Genomic DNA, 20,337 nt, shown 5'->3' on the forward strand with positions numbered 1-20,337 from the left:
ATTGATTTCCTTTTGTTGTGATGTTTGTCTGCTGACAATGTGATTTGGGCTAAAGCTCCTTTTTTATTTTGTTTTGTGGGGATGCTGGAAAATGAGCTTGTCAGCTTTTCAGCAGAAGAGCAGCTAGGGGGTAGTAGAGTATTGAAAGTTTCAATCCAAAAAGCTTGAGGCAATAAAATCAAGCTTATACATGATGGTTTTTGCTTTTCCTAGGGAGGTCGCCAAATAACTGTCCTAGTTCTTCCTCATCTTCCATAGTCGGCTGATGTCAGTATCTCTGTTTTAATTAAATCAAGGGCATTATGCCTCTTGTGCTTATCTGAGCCTGACCTTGAGTTGGTGGAACATTCTGCTGTATAGGTATTGGCTGGCTGATTTCATCAGCTCTGGGACTTGCTGCCCTCCCTTATGTGATTGGCTGTCCTCCCCAAGTTTAGCAGAAGGCCGTACACATGTAGGTGTAATTTGAAAGCCCCAAGACATATCTGTTTAAAAATCATCGAAGAGAATGTTAAATGACTAAAAGCTAGCATTATTCTTTCAAGACCTTGCCATATGGAGCCAGGAGATTTCAGTAAGTTCGGCTGGAATATACTCTACAGGGAAGCAGTTGTGAAAGGGAATAGAGTACTATTCTTCTATTTTCCCACCTAACTTTGTTGAGAGGATTAATTGCCACCTGCAGCAAAATCCTGTGACGTTGTAGAACTAGCTTATCCTTGGCAATTTCCATACATATGAGGACTTGTGCGTATGTGAGTATTTTGAGAGAGTTCTGGAGCAGCTGGGTTGGTGACTGGCTTCATGTCAGATTTAGTTATTATTTTCCATTATAGCTTTAAGTTTGTTTAAATGTCTGATTGACATTTAATAGCTAGTTAAAAATTGCAATAATTGTTTTAGCAGTTAGTAGGTAGTTCTTAGCAACCATACCTGCATCCACGTTTCAGGTTTTTTTGTGTGTGTATAGTTTTAAAGATGTCCTCTCCTCTTTCTCCTGTAGAAACTTCATCTTCAGAAGAAGAGAAATCATCCTCTTCCCAGTCATGTAGGGCATAAGGTTTATTGGTGAAAATTGTGAGGGAGGGGAAGGGGAAAAGGAGACTTATTGCTATACCCTTATGCTGGAATAAATCCTTCGGTTTCAGTTGTCTAGAAGTTGCTGCCACCTTAGAATGTTCAGAATGCTTGGAATTTTCTCTTTGTGGCATCTCAGGCTTTACTCTTTCTCTTTGAGCACTTTTCTGTTCCTATCATTATATGTCTTGCTACCTCACATCATTGGCAGATATCCAGTGCAGTTAGACTGCAGGCACTAAAATATTGGCTAACTTTAATTCTAAAGCTCTAAAATTATTAAGACTAAGTGTGAAAAATAGTCATAAGTCATTTTCTCAGTGCTGTTGTAAATGGTCACTAAACAAATAGTTGTAAGTTGAGGACTGCCTATACTTTAAAGGGGCTGCCAAACCCATATTAATGATTGTTTAGATTCTTACCTCATACTGATATAATTGTTACATGTATGAGGGTTTTTTGATGTTACATCCACCTGGATCTTGACTTCAAATATCTTTAACTCTGCCTTTCTTTCTCCTTTAGTTATTAACCATCCGCCTATGGTGAGATCTGTTTCATATAGTTCAAGTCCCTCATCTTTGGAACAACCCAGTGGAGGAACTATGAGTCCTGCTTCCAAATCTGCTTCTGGCCAGGACCAAAACCTAGGTAATATAGTTAGCAAAGAATTTTGTTTGTTTTGCTAATTGTAAATATTATAGAAATCTTTCAAAATCAACTTCTGTAAAATACATATTAAGTGAAGAAGAATAAAGTTGTGGATGGCTGTTACCCATACTACCATATCAATAAGAGTTTATAGGAATAAAGTGTTTTTCACAATTTCTATAGATGAATGAGGTAAAGAGTTTTGATGCAACGACTATAATTGCTTTAATGATTGTGCAGATGATATGCTCATATTGCCTTCAGGAAGAGCTATGACATATTTATATATGGAAATAGGTTAGCTATTAGTTAAAGCTAGGGCAACAATACTATACAAAAATATCTTAAAATACTATAGCTTAATATAATAAACTGTGTTTACCAAAATTGTGGAGTAGCCAGGAAAATACTAATTCAAGCAAAATACTAATTCAAGCAATGTGTGTAATGATCTTTTACCATGTCCCAAATCTTATCAGTTTAGTTTTGCAGTAAAATAAAAATGCTAAGTAATGTGGCTACAAGCCGTACTGAGGGTCAATGAATGACTACTTTTTTATAAATGGGAAATTATTTTAACCCACTGTCTGAATGATAAACTGAATGATAATTATGATATCCTTTTGTTATTCTTTGAAGAGTTTTAGTGGGTTAAGTTCCAGATTTGGTTATATTTAAAAATATCTTCCCTATGCATGCGTATTTTAGACCTAGAACTAGTCCTGGTATAGCATTGGCTTAAATCAAGTACTATCTTACTAGAATTGAACCTTCACATCCTTTATAATAAGTCAAAGAGTCTAAATGCTCCCTAAAAAAGCTTTGAGGTATATAAAAGGTTCCAGGCATTCTTTGTTGTGGCCCCCATTGGAACGCCCAATCCTTAGGGATTTGGGAAGTCCCTTCCTAGCCATTGGTAATATGGAAAGTTGAATTCTACTGAGATGGTAAATGCAGCTGACTTCTGTTATTCTTATTGTTTAATATAATTTGTTTGCTACTGAAGTTCATAGCTTATTTAACTCAATCAAATATTTTTCAACAATGAAGTAATTCAATATTTTTTGGTTCTGGTAATGTAGAACATTTGGATTTTGTTTTATTGTTAAATAATTATTTTGTTTCAACTTCATTGTTTAGGGGAAAAAAGAAAAAATAATGAAGGTTATTCTGCGGAGAATGCTAAGAAGCCACGGGTTATAGGAGATATTCCTGTTGAACTGATCAATGAAGTGATGTCAACTATTACAGATCCAACAGCAATGCTTGGTCCAGAGGTAAGAAATGTACTTTTCACAATTAATTAATGTTAAATAGCACATTATATTTTCTAAATACAGTATCAATATGTTTATTGTCATACAAGATATTTTTAAATTTTCAACAGTATTGAACTGATTTTTATTTGAAGGCATTTTTCATTATTAATACATTAATAGAATTCAGCCTAAGTAAGTTCCTCATATTGCCTGGACTTTAATTCTTAGAATTCCTATCCAGTATAATCATAGCTAAGAATTCTGGGATTATTAAAAGTAGTAAATGTATCCAAACACATCAAGCTGCTAGTATTTATACATATACAACATGTAAGTTGTATGTATACATTAGAAAACGACAAGTACATTAACAGAATGGGAAAAGATCTGGAATAGAAACATTAAGATTACGAAATCCGCGGCGTACAAAGAAAATATGTATAAAATGTTATATAGATGGCACTTACCCCCTTCGAGGTTAACGAAAATGAACCCAAACTCTAGTCCAAAATGTTGGAAATGTAAAAACATAGAAGGAACCTACTTTCATATGTGGTAGTCCTGTAAAGAAGCCCAGAAATACTGGCAAAAAATTAGAAAATGGTTGGAGGAAATAACCAAAGAACAAATCGAATACAAACCAGAGTTCTTCCTACTAGGGATCTCTGATAAACATTTACCTAAAAAGATGAAATATATAACAATTCATATTCTAACTGCGGCCAGATTAGCATTTGCCCAGTGCTGGAAATCATCCTATATACCTACAGATCAAAGGGTCATCCAGAAAATATGTGACTGTGCAGAAATGGACAATTTAACCATAGCACTTAAAAATAAAGAGTCTTCAGCATTTTATGATAATTGGAATGCGTGGTATAATTGGTTATCTCAGAGATAAACTGTTCAATGAACAATGGGTAATCTAAGCATAAATTGTGATAAGATGTGTATATTTAAAGTAAGGTAGGAGAATTGGATCTTGCAGACTGTCAAAAAGGATATCTGTCTGTTTTTAATGTATTTTCTTTTTTCTTCCGTTTCTTTGTTTTCTTCTTTCTTTTATACCTCTTTTTCTCCTTTTTCGGTTCGCAAGACCGAGTTTTTTTTTTCCCTCCCCTTTTTTCTTTTTCCTTTTTCTCCCTCTGTTGTATATATAATGTTGTTATGTTTTTAATTCTAAATTCAACAAAATTTATTCAAAAAAAAAAAAAGAAAACGACAAGTTTAAAAATAAATTTGAACTTAAAGGATATTTTTAATGGCACGGCTGGCATATAGTTTCATTCAAACATCTTGTCTTTTTGGATATGACTCAGTTTTACTATTTTCATTTCAAAATGTGCTCATTTAGATGAAGAATTGTTCCTATGAATTACATTATATATCAGACACATGAAAAAAATTAGCCAAGATCTCATCTAAAACAAATTTATAATGTTTCATGAACTTAGAATAATTTGCTAGATTTACTTAATTTATGGTCTGCTCAACTCCTAAATGAATCTGAGCAGCTTGCAATTCAAAACTCAGCATATAAGATCAAAATAAACCATATCAAATCAAACAAATCATATAAAACAAAACAAAACAAAAAAAGGTTCCAAATCCTGTCTCTAAACCTTGTCCTGTAACATGGCTCATCATCTATATTTTTATTAGAGTATTTTAAGGATATGTGAATATCAAATTCTCATTTATTTGGTTTAGATTTTCTTCTGTTTTCCCCCTTTTCTCTTCAGTCTCCACTAAGCATTGTCAAGAAACGGAGAGAAAATGTGACCGCATGGCTTCTGTTTATGTATCCATTACTAGATCTTTGTGTCTCAGGGATCCTCAAGTGCTAGTAGAGTTGTAAAAAAGGATGAAGGGACAGAATGTATGCATTGGGCAACTTTTGTATGTAGCTAGTTAGCCAAGTTGTCAAAGAAGGCATAATTGGCATAGTTGTACTAGTTCTCACCGTCTTTAGAACATTTTTTTCTGCATGTTGTAATCATTGTACAGGTAGTCCTTGACATGATCATAATTGGTATCAGAAATCTAATTGTAAGTCATTGCAGTTATAAATCAAGGCACCTAGATGACTGGACCTATTTTTGACATTTCTTGAAGCAGTCATTAAATGAATCATGCAATTATAATGCAAACAAGATGTTTTTGCCGGAGACTGGCAAAAAAAAAAAATCTTACATATTACCATCACATGAACTCAGGATGGTGCCACCAGCTATAAAGTTGAGCTGGATGCTATGTGCCCAAAATATGCCAGACCACAGGGAGGAACATTTTATGGTTGATCAGAAATGCTTTACAGGCCATAAAGCACTTTTTTCAAGGCCATCATAACTTCATAGTCATAAAAAGACTGGTCACAAGTTGAAGGCTATCACTGTGGTTGATATTAAATAATTCAGTGGACTTTTTTGAAATGCGAAACAAACAACTGCTGGCTATTTAATACTATTTCAATTTAGATGTTTGTAATTGAGAAGATAAATTAAAGCAGCGACCTCCAACCTTTTGGATGCTAGGGACCAGTTCCATGGGGGACAGTTTTTCATCAACTAGTGTGTGTGTGCATGGTTTCACGTGCTGCCTAGATTCTGTATGTGCATGGATGGCACTTTGCTCACTTAGGCGGCCCAGTTTCTGGTGGGTCATGGCCCAGTGATTTGGGGCCCCCTTGTATTAAAGGACACAAGTAATGTTGAATGATATTTTGTTGACTTTTCAAGTAGGAATTATGCAAGGTTTTTCATTTTTTAAAAGTATTAGATATAAGCTGGTTGACAAAAATCTTCTTTTGTATACAAGAGCCCATAATGGACTTTTAAAACATTTTTTTCACATGGTAAATATCTAGCCAAATAATTAATTAAATATTTACCCTGAATTACTGGATATTTTTCAGATATATTACTTACTCAGTTAGAAATGCAACCTTGAAAAGAAGTATGTGTCATCAAAACAAATGGAAAAGATTTCCAACTCTATTTACTGAGATATGTATTAACTATATATGAAAAGAGAAAAAAAGGATTCCTGAAATACATTTTGAATCACTTTTCATTGTTTTTTTCTTTAAAGCAGACTAATTTTCTATCTGCACACTCAGCCCGGGATGAAGCTGCAAGATTGGAAGAGCGTAGGGGAGTGATTGAATTTCATGTGGTTGGAAATTCCTTAAATCAAAAACCAAATAAAAAGATTATGATGTGGCTGGTTGGCTTACAAAATGTATTCTCACATCAGCTACCCAGAATGCCAAAAGAATATATTACTCGTCTAGTCTTTGATCCGTGAGTATTATGTCTATTTTCTTCTCAAAGGGAAAGGTAGAACAAGAAAGGGGATAATATTTATTGAATGGGTTCATTTTTAGAAGCTGAAAACAAGCCCTTAAATCTAGGGACTGTTGATTTGGGACTTGGAACAAGAACGGTAACAAAAAGGAAGATGACAAGTTTGGTATCTAGATAGCTAGGTGTACATTTGGCAAAGTGTAGTGGTTGTAATTTTTTTGTTAGAATTCTCAAACTTTGGGCATGCTAAAAGTTAGAGCTAAAGATTGGGATTTGCATTTAGTGATTCATTGTAAAGTTTGTTCCAAATAATAAGAAATAGACAATACTTAATCTTTCACAGAGACAATTTATCATTGGAACCGGAAAGAGGACAATTTGGGCAATTCTTGCTCCCCTCCAAAATGTTCTCTGGTTTAGGAATTGCAGGTACAATTGCTTTCATCACATCAACTTGCAATAGTAATATTAATGTTTGGCTCTTCAGAATTATCAATCAGTAAGATGTCTCTAGTACTACCTCTTAAAAACTCCATTTTATCTGATTAGTAACTATAGTTAAAGCCCTTCAAAACACAATATTTGCCTATTTGTAAGTTTGCCTGCCTCTAACTCTGTTTGCCCCATGACATGTAGCAGAAAGGTGGCATGCTTCAAGTCTCTTTCATGAAAAAAGGCACCTATTTGTGACTTAGGAAGTGTGCCTTCTCTGTGATAGATCTGGGCATATTTGTCACATGTTTCAAAATATTTGAAGCATTATCAAGATTGTTTTTTGCAGTTTGAAATTTATTCAGTATAAAATATCTGTTGAAAAGATTGTCAAAAAAGTACACCTGCCAGAAACTGAGTCAGTCAGAAGAGGAATTCTTCATTTTTCTGGCAAACTTCCAGAAAAACTACTACACTTTTCACTCAATCACATACTAATTCACACCCTGCTAGGAGTATTTTAGAAGTTTATATGGACCATGCTAGTAACATGAACGAGAATGGGACTGACCTGGACCAATGTGGGACTGACTTGGGCCAAGTTCAAAATTGGCTCCCTATCTGTGTGAAACAAATAGCCCAATTGGTTTAAGAGTAGACAGGAATGCCCTACAATTCTGCTAAATGTTTGAAAGATGTTGATAAAATACAGGTTGAAAATTCACCCAGTCAAACAAACTCTTTTAGTTTTAGTAGACAATTTTCCTTCTTTCTGGAAACAGGACACGGAGTAGAAGTTAGCATTATTCAATAGAGCTGTTTCCATCTTGAAGAAATGAGTTGTTATTCCTGTATAATAAGATGGGACGGGAGATAATAATTTGAAAGGGAACCTAGAAAATGCAATCGGAATATTTTATGTTGACATAGTATCAGTTTTCTGGATACCTTCTTTTGAAAATAAAATCTAATCTAGTATCAAAATCTATGCAAAAATATTCTATTTATAATTGCTATGGCTATGAAGGCACCAGTGATGGGCATCATTAATAGATATATGGTTTATATGTCAAAATATATAACTACAGGAAACACAAGACCCTTGCATTAATAAAGGATGGTCGTGTGATTGGTGGTATCTGTTTCCGGATGTTCCTATCTCAAGGATTTACAGAAATAGTTTTCTGTGCAGTGACTTCTAATGAACAAGTCAAGGTAAAAGTAATATTAATTGCATTATCAAACAAATGTATTGTATATTGTGCAGGTATAATTGGATTTTATGTGACCCTATAGTCCTGAACTTGATCAAATGGCAAAAATTATAATTCTGCCCAAAGTGCAGTTTACTTTTTTTTAAAAAAACCAGAAGACTGAATAAAACACAAGGCAAAGTAATATTCTCTTTCGACTTAATTCTACTTGCACTACTTAGAGAAAATTTACTTCTGTGTCTGTCACTAATAAATGTAGCGTCTATATAATTCTTCTATCTTATTTCCAGTTTGGCCCCAGTGCAAATGACATATAAGATAAAAGGGGATGGGTAAGAAACTATGTGCGTAATTAGAATGTGTTTTGTCTTTGCTGAGTGTGGTTGAAGTATACCGAAAGTCACAACCTATTGTAACAGGTGTGGGTATTATTATAATAAGGTTAATTATAATATTGAAAAATCTTTGGTAGCAATAAACAATAATTGTTTCCCAACTTTTAGATCCTGTCCGTAATAATGGAATTATTCTTTTTTTTACTAAATTTTATTAAACAATTAGTTCTATTAGGAAGATATGTGATGTTTACTAATCATTCAAAAAGTTTTGTACATTCAATGGTCAGAATAACTAATCATTAGATAACAGATCTTGAATGAATTATAATGATGATCTATCCTTGCTCATTGCAGGAAACTATTATATCCTGGTGTCTGATTTTGCCATATGCTGGTTGCTTAATCAGCAACCTAACCAAACAGAATGAACAAGTAAATTTAACCCCAACAATATGCTAAGCCTTAGCAGTCTAAGTAAATAGAAAGCAAAATGTCCAAAACAAAAAAGCTTTGGGCTAAACCACGTAAACTAATAATAAAACTTGCATTCAAATGGGCATACAATACTAATAATAATGCAGTCTGATTGTGGGAATACCCCACAAACTTTACACCTCATTGTGAAGAAATGTCCCTTCAGAAAGTTCCCTGGTCCCTATGAGAACTACATTATCTTGAGGGCACTGTTGTCCAATGGCTAAACAATCTAGATAACCAGCTTAAGCATTTTAGTAATTGCTCATACATAATTTAATTTTATTTACCATTTTATTCATCATTTGTATTGTGCATTTTTAAAATAATTCACTGTATGGGTGGTTTATATTTAATACACATTTTATATGCCATTTTTTTTTAATGTACTAATGTTATATTTTGTTATGCCATATGAACTAAATAAATATAAAGTAATGATGCCGGAAAAAAGAAAACATGAGGAGAAATTATAACATCAACCCTAAGAGCAGGTTATGTCAAGTGCCCCATTAAAGGTAGAAAAAAAAAGCAAAAAAATAAACACTGAGTGGATAAAATCCTTCCTACAAATTACCAAATAAGCTCAGACACAGATGTAGCTTTGCCTGCAATATTCCCTTATTCATTCTCTCAGGAAAAATAGACTAGTTATAACTTCCTACTCTGGTTAGACTTGGCTGCAAAGTATTATTTTGAAAATAGTTTTTGGAAGCAGGATTTAACATGGCTCATGCAATTAGAAAAGAAAATCTGATAACTAATACTTCTTCCAGGAGACAAAAATTCTGTTCTCACATATACTTCTTAGGGGTCCACAATATTTCTGTATTTAAATTGCTTTATTGCTGCAAACTGGAAGCAGCAAAGTTTTAATACATTGTAATTGTCAATTGATAAAATGTCATCATACTTTCTTTGCAGGGCTATGGAACACACTTAATGAATCATCTGAAAGAATATCACATTAAGCATAATATTCTTAATTTCCTTACATATGCTGATGAATATGCAATTGGCTACTTTAAGAAGCAAGTAAGTAGAACTTTGGGACTAATTTTCAATCTGTGTAGCAAAATAAAATTTGAATAACTATTAGACACACTCAAAAGACTTTCAGAGTGATCTTATTATCTGAAGGAAAATATTACTATTCATTGAATTTAAAGTCTATTGTTTGTATACAATTGACCTAAAATGTTCTGGCAATTTAAGCTAATCAATTGTATTATGGTATAAGTTTTCATTATCATATTAAATATTAATTTTTAACATGTAAATTATTTTGTTTTTGTTACAAATGATTAATTGGGCCACTAAAAAAACTAAAGTAGTTTTGTTTCTGTTTTTTGGAAATCTATAATTCTCAGTATTTCTTTGTAATAATAGTTCATTCCTGGTTGTATTTTTTATTGCTGTTATGTGACTCCTCTGTGTAATATATTTCCCTCTTGCTGTTTTTGAGAGCTTCTGACAGTTGCTAGAGGAGTGTAATTATCTCTGGATAGTAACCACTGATGGTGACCTTGAAAAGATATATTGTGTATCCTGTTTCTTTCATGTATAATGGGATATTTTCATACATTTAAATTAAGGGTGGTAGTAACTGATCTGTCAGGTTGCTGAATTGCAGTCTCTTAAGTACATGAAGAAAAATATCACTACTGTAAAATATCACAATGTCTTCAGTAAGCAAATAAAAATACATTGATTGTTTTTTCCTTAGGGCTTTTCAAAAGAGATTAAGGTACCAAAAGCAAAATATGTAGGCTATATCAAGGACTATGAAGGAGCAACTTTAATGGGATGTGAATTGAATCCAAGAATCCCTTATACTGAATTTTCAGTCATCATTAAGAAACAAAAAGAGGTAAAAAGTTATTCCTCCCCCCCACCTCCCAAAAATATATACAAATTAAGTGTTGTTTTTAACCACCTCATTCATACCAGCAAAGCTACTCAGGAGTTAGGATAATTGTACAATATTTAATTTTTTTATTCCAATGATACAGTACAAAATACTATTCCCCTTCTGAAGGAAATGCATAGCTTGAAACAAAAGTAGAATAATTCTATTTCCCCCTTGTCTGTTTTCTGAGTATCAGTTGAAAAGCAGTATATTTAATAATTTGACAATAATTTTTGTATACTGCAGATGGGTATCTTTATAGTCCCCATTTAGTGACTGCCTCAAATAGCAAACTTCAATGCTGATGAAAAAGTAACTTTGCAACCAGTGCCCATGTTTATGACCTTCACAGTGTCTGTTTTTCTCTCTCTCATCAGGCATTTGCCATTATCATTAGTTGTATATTTTTGTCTTTTGTTTGTTATTTTATTCCATTGCCCTCCCTACCACAGCAGAGAGATTGCCTAAAAAGCTATCTCTTCTTCAGCTGCTTTGTCCCCAATACAGTGCATCACTAAAAAAATGCTAACTGCAAAATCAACTCTTAATTAGTTGATTAGAACTCTTTGGCTAAGTCTTGCTGCTTCCTGACACTGACAATACCTAATTAATTTTAAGGCTTCTTTGAATCCTAAATGACTCTAGCACATTCCTTTCTATTTGTATTCCCTATTACATACCTCTTGTAATTGTTTTTTTCTGTAAGGAATATAAATACAAAGATCAATTCTTTTCTTGCTAATTATCCCGACACCAAAGAGCAAGAAATGGGGGAAAAGAGCTGTAAGATTTGCCTTTTTACTCAGCTTCTTGTGAGTTGAATTCTGGAATCCTTCCCTGCCATTTGGGCTCACGCAATTGTTTGTGGTTGTAGCTTTCTGATGCATGCTGTAAAAATACAACCACAAACAGCCAGGTGGTCCCAAATTTATTGAATGCTACCTCTTCAGGAGAAATGGTTGGCCCTATAAACTTGACCAACTATAATAAAAATAAATAAAAGGAAAGCTGAAATAAAATTGTAAGCATAGTATGGTCATATGGTTTTTGCTTAGTGACTACTTTGCTTAATAACCAGTTTCTGTCCCCAACTGCAGTTGCAGAATGATTCTGTTCTGTTTTGTCAGGGAGAAAAAGTAGATCAGGGGTGTCAAACTCAATTTCATTGTGGGCCACATCAGGGCTGTTGACCTTGGGGGAGGAGGGTGGTTGGGCATGGCCAACTGGACAGGCATGGCCAGCTTGATGCCACACCCCAAACTGCTGGCATGTTTCCTCTTTGCACTGGGTAGACTGGGCTGAAGCTATGCTGGCATGATCTTTTCTCTTCACATTGGGTAGACTGGGCCGAAGCTACCTTGGCCTGACCTTTTCTCTTCACACTGTATAGACCAGGACAGCCTTTGGGCCAGATCTCACTATATTTTGGGCCAATCTGGCCCATGGACCTTGAATTTGACACTGGAATAGATCATCAACCTTGGATGTAGAACAGTGGTGGCTAACCTTTTTGGGTTCCTGTGCCAAAATTGCGTGCACTTGCATGTTCGTGTTTGTGTGCCAGGACCCAGAAGGCAATGCGCGCCCCCCCCACATTCTCTACGCATGTGTGTGCAATCCCCACCCCCACCCTCAGTGCCCCCTTACCTGCACTGCGCCTCACAGCTCATTTTTGGCCGGTTTGAGGCCTTTTTTGGCCTCCTAAAGGCTTGAGGAAGGCTTCTGCAGGCTTCTACAAGCTTTGTAGGCTGAAATCTAGCCCCGTTTCGTCACTTCCTGTTTTTCCACTGCACACATGTGCAGTGAGGTAAGTTTGCCTGCAACTTGCGTGTTGGCACAAATGGCTGTGTGTGCCACCTGTGGTACGCGTGCATGCCATAGGTTTGCCATCATGGATGTAGGAGATCAATTGTGTCTTCCTATCAGTGATTTTGACCAGTTTTTTTTTTGAATTGAGGAAGTCATTTTGAAAGTCCTAAATGTCAGTGCCATAAACAGATGATGGGACTGGAGAAGCTTTAAATCTGAGAAATCCAAAGCTGTCAAGTTTTGCAAGTCTGGCAACTGAGGAAGCAAGAACAAATTGGATTTCTTCAGTTATTTGTTGCTAATAGTGTAATATAACTGAATCTTTAAAAATGCTAAAGCCAACTTATTCTATCAGAATTAAGTGGGGTTTCTCTTCGTCTTATATTTTTCTCTGTTTATAGATTCATAGATCTTTTCTGCTTCCAGTATTGATCTTGTTTTCACATTCATATTCTGTTCCATGAATAGAGTCTGTTAGACCTTCCATCATGCCACTTCCTCCTTCACTTTTTCCTTCGGGCATAGAATGTACCCTCCTCCCCAAAGAAGGAACAAGCATCTTCTCTAGATCAATGGAACAATCCAAAATAGATGAATCCAGAGAAACAGTAATGTGCCCCTACTTACCACGTAAAGAATGCACAGTATATGCATCATGGGGAATATTGAGGAGAATATTGAGCCCTTTCTTCCTAGTTATCAAAAATTGATCATGGGGCAGTTCAGGGAGACGAAGGTTGTCTCGAAATTTTATACAGATCTGGCGATATGGGCATGTGTACTCCTGCATGAGAAAGGCAGAGAGTTATATGTAAATTCTGGAAATGGCAATTTCAGATCAATTGTCCTGTTGACAACATATATCTCGACACAACACACAGCATTACTTTTTCCTGTCTACCTATTAATGTCCAAGTGAGTGACACTAACAAATATAAATATGCAGTGCGGTACTTATTGCTGGAGAGGGAGAGATACATACAAATAGCTGCATGAAAGTTGGTCCTTCCTCCATAGCAGGGCTGTCAAACTCCTGGCCTGTGGGCTGGATGTGTCACGTGCTGGCCATGTCCATGCCTGTTTAGCAAACTGGAAAAAGTCCTGATACATGTGATGCCGCTGTGATGGCGTGAGTTTTGACACCCCTGATCCATAGAGGAAACAAGAAATGAAAAAATTATATGTATGGGGTTCCTTGGAGAATATTGATCTGAGCCCTGACAAATGAACTTTTTGTTGCAAAATAATCCAACAGATCCACTATAATTGTTATGGGATGTATAAAAGACTCTGGGGACATAGAGATCACATGAAGGCTCCCATTCCATCTCTAACCTCTTTATAGTGTTCCTCTTTGGGGGCCCTCAAGTGATCTCTATGTTCCCAGAATCTTTTATACATCCCAAAGCAATTATCTGCTACATGGCAGAAATGTATAAAAGACTAATTCAGTGAACTACAGGTTGTCTTTAATTTATGATCATAACTGAGCCCAAAACTTCTGTTGCTAAGTGAGAAAGTTTTAAGTAAGTTTTGTCCCATTTTACAAACTTTCTTGCTTAGCAACTTCTGTTCTGGATTCCCTTTATAACCAGATTAGACCGGGGCAATCTGATCATAGTGCTGCTATGCCACAGTTCTATAGATCCAGCAAATTACTAATTGCTTTTTGGATGCCTTCTGATAGACATTTGTACATTAAAGCCAATATGGTGGCTTCAGGGGGCATTCAGATCATTTCAAAGGGCAGGGCAAATATAGTTTTGTCAACTGCTTCTTCCAACTGTTCAATGTTTCTCAAGTGGACTTGTTATTAATCTTTCCCAAACGTATACCCAGTCCCCAAATTACCATTTCTTCAGTGCTTAATGTTGATAAAACAACTATGCATTTATATTGTTTCATAGAGGTTTATGCTAACCTTGCCCTTTTCTTGTTTTAGAGGCATTTCACTTCTATATTCAGTGGCTGCTTCAACTGTGACTGGGTAGAGTCTCCCAATGTTGTAATGCAGAATAAACTGCAATAGAGAGCACCATATTTCTGCACTTTTGAAAATCTTATTGAACTAAAAGTTTTACCTCGCTGAAAGGATGGTGGGAGGTAAAACCTCTGTCCTTTCTGACCACAGGACTCCTGTCTGGTTTTTTTTAAAACCAGAACCTGGTATTTTGGCTTCATTAGGGTTAGGTATCCATCCTCAGGTGTGTAAGTGTGTTTGCAAGTCCCATGAATACTTCTGCACTAAAGATAAATCACCAACAATTAACACAATCACAACAATGCCTGAAAAGGTACAACTGATTTCAAGTTACCTTATGACAAAACCTGAACACTAGTTCATTGCATTTTCTGTTCAGCTAAGACATTGTATAATTCAACTGCAAAGAAATTTAATAGTATTTAACTCCTATATAACTTCCCCAAAGAGAGGGGGGAGGGAGGGAGGGAGAGAGAAAGCATCCATGGACACACACAGACACACAAATACCAATCCATGGAAGCTCCATCAAGCATTGTTCTAAACATATTTCCTTTTTCTCCCTTTTATGCATCATGTGCCCTGTTGAGGGACAAATACGTAAAATTTAAAAGCTAAAACATCTTCCTATAAAATCCAATCCTTTCTATCTGAATCACTTACAATCATTGTTACACTGTCAGCAGTGATAATTTTCTTCCGTCTTCCATACAAACATTTTTGGCTTGCATCCTCATCATTTAGGACCTTTTCCCATTTAATCCCATCAATATTACTTTCCTGATTCCTTCTTATCGCTGCCATAAGCAAAGGTACTTGCAACCTCAATTCAACCTTTCCTCCCTTTTCTCTCTTCCAAGGTCCTGAATTAGAGCCTTGCTAGACTCTTGTTGTAAGACAGGGAGTAAGATTATGGGTAAAAACTGGAATGCAAAATATTTTTGTGGGCAGCACAACAGATAGCAATAAGCAAATTTGTTCTTAGAGACTACTTGAGTTTCCTCAAAAAGAGCAATCACTTTTCTTAACAGAAACAATTCTAGGAAACGATATTTATAAAATGCAAATATTATTCTAATAAAGAACAGAACATCTAGGAAATTTATTATAATTATTTTTACACTAAAGTAAAAAGCAATTTCCCCTCACCCTTCCAAATTTAGCAAATTAAAATAATTTATTCACGACTGCTTTTATGCTCTTTCTAGGGAACTAAAAAAATCCCAATCAATGTAAACTGCGGGTTCCTGAAATCTTGCACACTTTCCATGCATAGGGGTGATATAATTCAGTATGTACATTTGACCAACGTAAAATGCTTCTTTTAAAGCCATGAAAAGAAGCAAAGGCAGAACTCTGTTTCTATCCTGGTGCTTCAATCACCACAAATGACTCTCTATAAAATATTGTTAGCCTTTCTTTTCCATGGCTTTAAAAGAAGCATTTTACGTTGGTCAAATGTACATACTGAATTATATCAAAGTTTATAAAGCAAAAGCATACCAGATTTCATTCTCTTTGTATTAAGTGCCTTCAAATGAATTACTAAAGACAAAAAAATACAATAATCAATATTTATACATTGTATAAAATTTCTAGACATTGCTGACAGTAATGGGGCATGCTTAATTAATTAACAGTAATATTCTGTCATTATTCATGTCCTGTTTGCTTTTTCAGAGGTCATGCAAGGAAATAAAAAGGAGATACATTTAGTCTTAAAATTACAACTTCCAACACCCCCTTTCCTATGATTTTAGATTTATTGCCCACCTCCCCTCCAACCAGTATTGTTTAACTGTATTGCAGGGATATTTTCAAAGGTGTCAATTTTGCTCTTCCCACTTAAAATAGTTGGGATTTCAAAAGCAAAACAGTACACTGGGGTCTGAAACAATTCATAAACACAATAGATCATTAAATTGTTAAAGGTAAATTACATTGTTGGTCTTCAGGGATTGCTGTCTTTATTACCCTTACCACTGGAGTCTTACCACCTCTAATCCAAAGGCTGGGGCATCATCCACTCCCAATTTCTACATAGAGAAGGACATAATTGCTCTTCAGGTGGTGCAATTGGATAGTTTCCCTCACCTGCACATTTTCTTAACCCCTTTTTCCCATCGGGAACATTTTTCCTTCCACCTTTTATACCACTCTAAGCTTGGAAGACAATGTATATCAGCTTTTGGCACATTTTTTTAAGTTCTATAAACATTTCACTTATGAAATTCTATTATTGGATTCTCTTTTCTCAAAACTGCCTCCTCCCTTAGCTACTTGGGTACAAGTGTGGGGAGCATTTTTTCTCTGAGCATCTCTTAATTGCTCTATCAACACAATGACCTCCCCTATAGATATTCACAGGCCTGGACTTATCTAGGGATTATGCATATAGGAAAGGGCTCCTTTCATTAAATGGGCCTCTCCTGACTTCTGCCTATTAATATCTTAGATAGTCAACTGACTCCAGCTATAATATCTGCCAGTCTGTGTTCCTTGACTAGCATCTGGATTGCCAGGTGGCCTCTTAAGTTTATTAGTGACAAAGAGTCCTATCTTAGCCACCCAAGCATTCTCAACTCCTTTATCCTGCTTAGTCAAACTGGATTCCTCAACATCAAATCCTACATATCTCCATCTCAGGTTTCTGGATTTAACTGCTGGGATGAGATGAGAGGTCTATCTTTATAAGGATTGTGTATGTACCCTTTCTTCAACTGTTTATGGTGGTTTAATTTTAATTTAATTGAATTTTGCAAGCTGAACAGCCATAGTTACTTCTTGATCCTCTGCTGAATTCCCATATGCACATTCCAGTGCCTCTCTTAAAAGGGTCTGCTGACTTTTATAAGTAATTATTTCTTCAGCTTGCTGTTGTACCTTTCGCTGAGAAGCTTCTAATTGCTCCCAGGCATTATGGAGCCTAATAAGAAAGACTAGTTCATCCACTGACTTTTCCCTGTCTTCTCTCCCACTTGCCAATTTCTGCAGGCATGTAGGTGAGGTCAGCTGGTATTTGAGCCACTGGTTCCCAGACATTTGAGCAACCAGCAATATAATTCTGGCTTCCATTTCTTTGCCTTTCCTAGAACCAGCGCATTGTCACTGGATCCCATTTTTGTTACCAATTATGTTTTGCCAAATATCAGGGCAGTGATCACATGACCGGGCAATTGGTTCTTCTTGATTTAGAGACTCCAGCAGATTAAGGGATTTTAAGCTTTATTATCTCAAACAAACACATCTGAAAACATAACTTAAAAAGCATACATACCAAGCAATATATGTTATAAATCTCTTACAGGCTGTCATGACCTCCTTAATAGACAAGAGTTAACTGTGCCTCAAGCACAGTTAATTTTTCAACAGTACCCAGCACTAGGTTCCACTGCAGAAGCTCCCCACTAATAATAACCCCATAGTTATTATAAAAACTTGGCACCATGATTTCATGTGCCAAGAAGACTGCAAGACCTGACCTTGACTTGCTGGCACATAACTCTGGGATGAGAAATGAAAATGTGAGACTATCATAGGAAAAAAAGCTTTGAAGTTACTTGAAAATTTCCCCCCACCTTCTCTGTTCAACAAGCAAGAGTGAATACAAGCAGGCCACTTCAGAATGAGGTCTACATTTCTAGACTTTTCTTAATAAATCAAAATACGTCACTAATTCCTTGCTAATCCTAATGTTTGTCTACATTGCCTCTACAAACTATCTGAGCAATGAAGGATTTAAAATCAAGATTTTCAAATATTTTGGATCTCTATATGCCCTTAATTTTGCTTTTTCTCTGTGATTGACCTCTCAGAGGGTGAGTGGGTGGGAGAAATCTGCAAATACTTTTATAAAAAAACCCAGTTGACTGTGAACATCTGCCTGAATTTCCAATGAGACTGGATTCTGAACAGATCTGAAGAGTCCAATTATATTTCTAATTATGTGAAACCCTGAATTCCTAGGGTTATCAGTACCTGCAACTATACATATTCAACATTTCTTCCAATAAGTGGGAAAACCACCTGGTTGCTGGCAGCACTGTGCCAAATCAAACTATCAGAGCCAATGAGAAGAGAAAGGCTAGTGTGAGAAATACAACTCTAAATGCAGGCATTGATCATGCATGATAGTGGTGCCCTTCAGTATCATTATCAAAGAAAGAAGCACATTGGATAAACGTGCTGCAGCTGAGTTCCACATTCACATTTGCATTTACTACATTAGGTAAATGGCTTACAAACATCAATATCTTAATTTATATATTTCAGATCCATATCTTCATTCCCCTGTAAATATTCATTTTTTACTGAACATTCACTTATGAATATGAACGAGCCTGTTAAAAGATTAATCACATTTAAAATAATATTGCTTTTTATACTTCTATTTTTGTCCTGTCTTTATTCCAGATCATTAAAAAATTAATTGAAAGGAAGCAAGCACAGATTCAGAAAGTTTATCCTGGCCTTTCTTGTTTCAAAGATGGAGTACGACAGATTCCCATAGAAAGTATTCCTGGAATTAGTATGTACCCATGCTCTTAGCTGTTAAAAAAGGTCATGTTTAATGATTTCTACCCTTTTCTGCAAACATTGGTTTAATTTAATTTTAAACTACTGGATTCTCTTCTCCAGAAATGATACACTTTTTAAGTTATTTATAAAATTTTACTGACAATTATGCACTTTAATTGTGTATCATGGCAGGATTCTTTATTTTCTTGTTATTAGCCAGTATTAATTAAATTACCATTATTTTTATAGTATTTGGGAATTAAAAATAAAAACTGGTAGAGTTCTGATGGTTTCTTGACTGATTTGTATGTAGGTAATTATTGTTGGGAATTTGTTCCTTAAGATATTCAGATATGTCTGAATATTGGCTTATCCTCTGAAGCAGAGTATATGGATTTAAGACCATACATCAGGAGTCTTCAAACTTGACACTTTAAGATTTGTGGACTTCAACTCCCAGGATTCCTGCTCCATAAGTCTTAAACTTGCCAAGTTTGAAGACGCTTGCCATACATTGTAACTTACCATTTTTTATTTGCCTTTTGCTTTAATTTTGCTTGTTGCATAGGAGAGACTGGCTGGAAACCAAATAATAAAGAGAAGAGGTAAGCATTGTTGAGTAAAATAAATTAAACTCTTTTCAAATTGACTGTTAATACATTCCTTAAAAATAATTGAATCTGTATTTTTAACAGCAGAATATAGAGTTTTGTGATTAATAGTTTTATCATTCATTGGTGGGTTGTTGGCTAGTTAAAATAACAGTAAAGACCATACATTTTAATCTTGTCTGTATTTTGTTTTAAGTAAAGAACCCAAAGATCTGGATCAACTTTACAGCACGCTAAAAAACATTCTGCAACAGGTCAAGGTATGTTTTGTTTTTGTAAATATCATGAAACATTTTCTGATATAAAACATTGATCAGTAATACTTTTTTTCTCTAGAGCCACCAAAGTGCTTGGCCTTTCATGGAACCAGTGAAGAGAACAGAGGCTCCTGGATATTATGAAGTTATAAGATTTCCTATGGGTAATGCCATTAGTATTTTAAAAAGGCCTTTACAGAAAGTGAAAATAAATTTTAAAATATGGAAGTGTAAAAGTGTGCTTTGTTCCATCAATTTTGCACAAACATCAGAAACTTTTTTTCAGTGTAAGTTTAGTGATACCTTGATTAAAAAAAGCAAATACATAGGAACATGATCTTAAAGCTTCTTGTGGTAGCTCATGCAAGGAATTTTAGTATTTGGGTTCACCTGTGTCATCAGCAATCAGTTTGTTCAGAAATAGATTGTAAGGAAAGCTTTCCGCTTAAAGAAAGTTGCTTCTATCCAAACAATAATTATGTACTTTAAAAGGCAGCATTCT

General features: G+C 35.2%; 1 protein-coding gene across 1 annotated transcript in view; it reads left to right on the forward strand.

Annotated features, from left to right (window-relative positions):
• KAT2B (lysine acetyltransferase 2B) overlaps positions 1-20,337 on the forward strand; it is a 95,195-nt gene that overhangs the window by 72,273 nt on the left and 2,585 nt on the right. Inside the window, 10 exon segments of the mRNA XM_026708177.2 lie at positions 1,603-1,728; positions 2,869-3,005; positions 6,078-6,289; positions 7,813-7,939; positions 9,675-9,785; positions 10,477-10,620; positions 18,863-18,977; positions 19,536-19,572; positions 19,775-19,838; positions 19,915-19,999. Of these exon segments, the coding sequence (XP_026563962.2) occupies positions 1,603-1,728; positions 2,869-3,005; positions 6,078-6,289; positions 7,813-7,939; positions 9,675-9,785; positions 10,477-10,620; positions 18,863-18,977; positions 19,536-19,572; positions 19,775-19,838; positions 19,915-19,999 (1,158 nt within the window).

Source organism: Pseudonaja textilis, chromosome Z (assembly GCF_049901715.1).
Source record: "Pseudonaja textilis isolate UNSWEBS1 chromosome Z, rPseTex1.2, whole genome shotgun sequence".
Classification (NCBI taxonomy): Eukaryota; Metazoa; Chordata; class Lepidosauria; order Squamata; family Elapidae; genus Pseudonaja; species Pseudonaja textilis.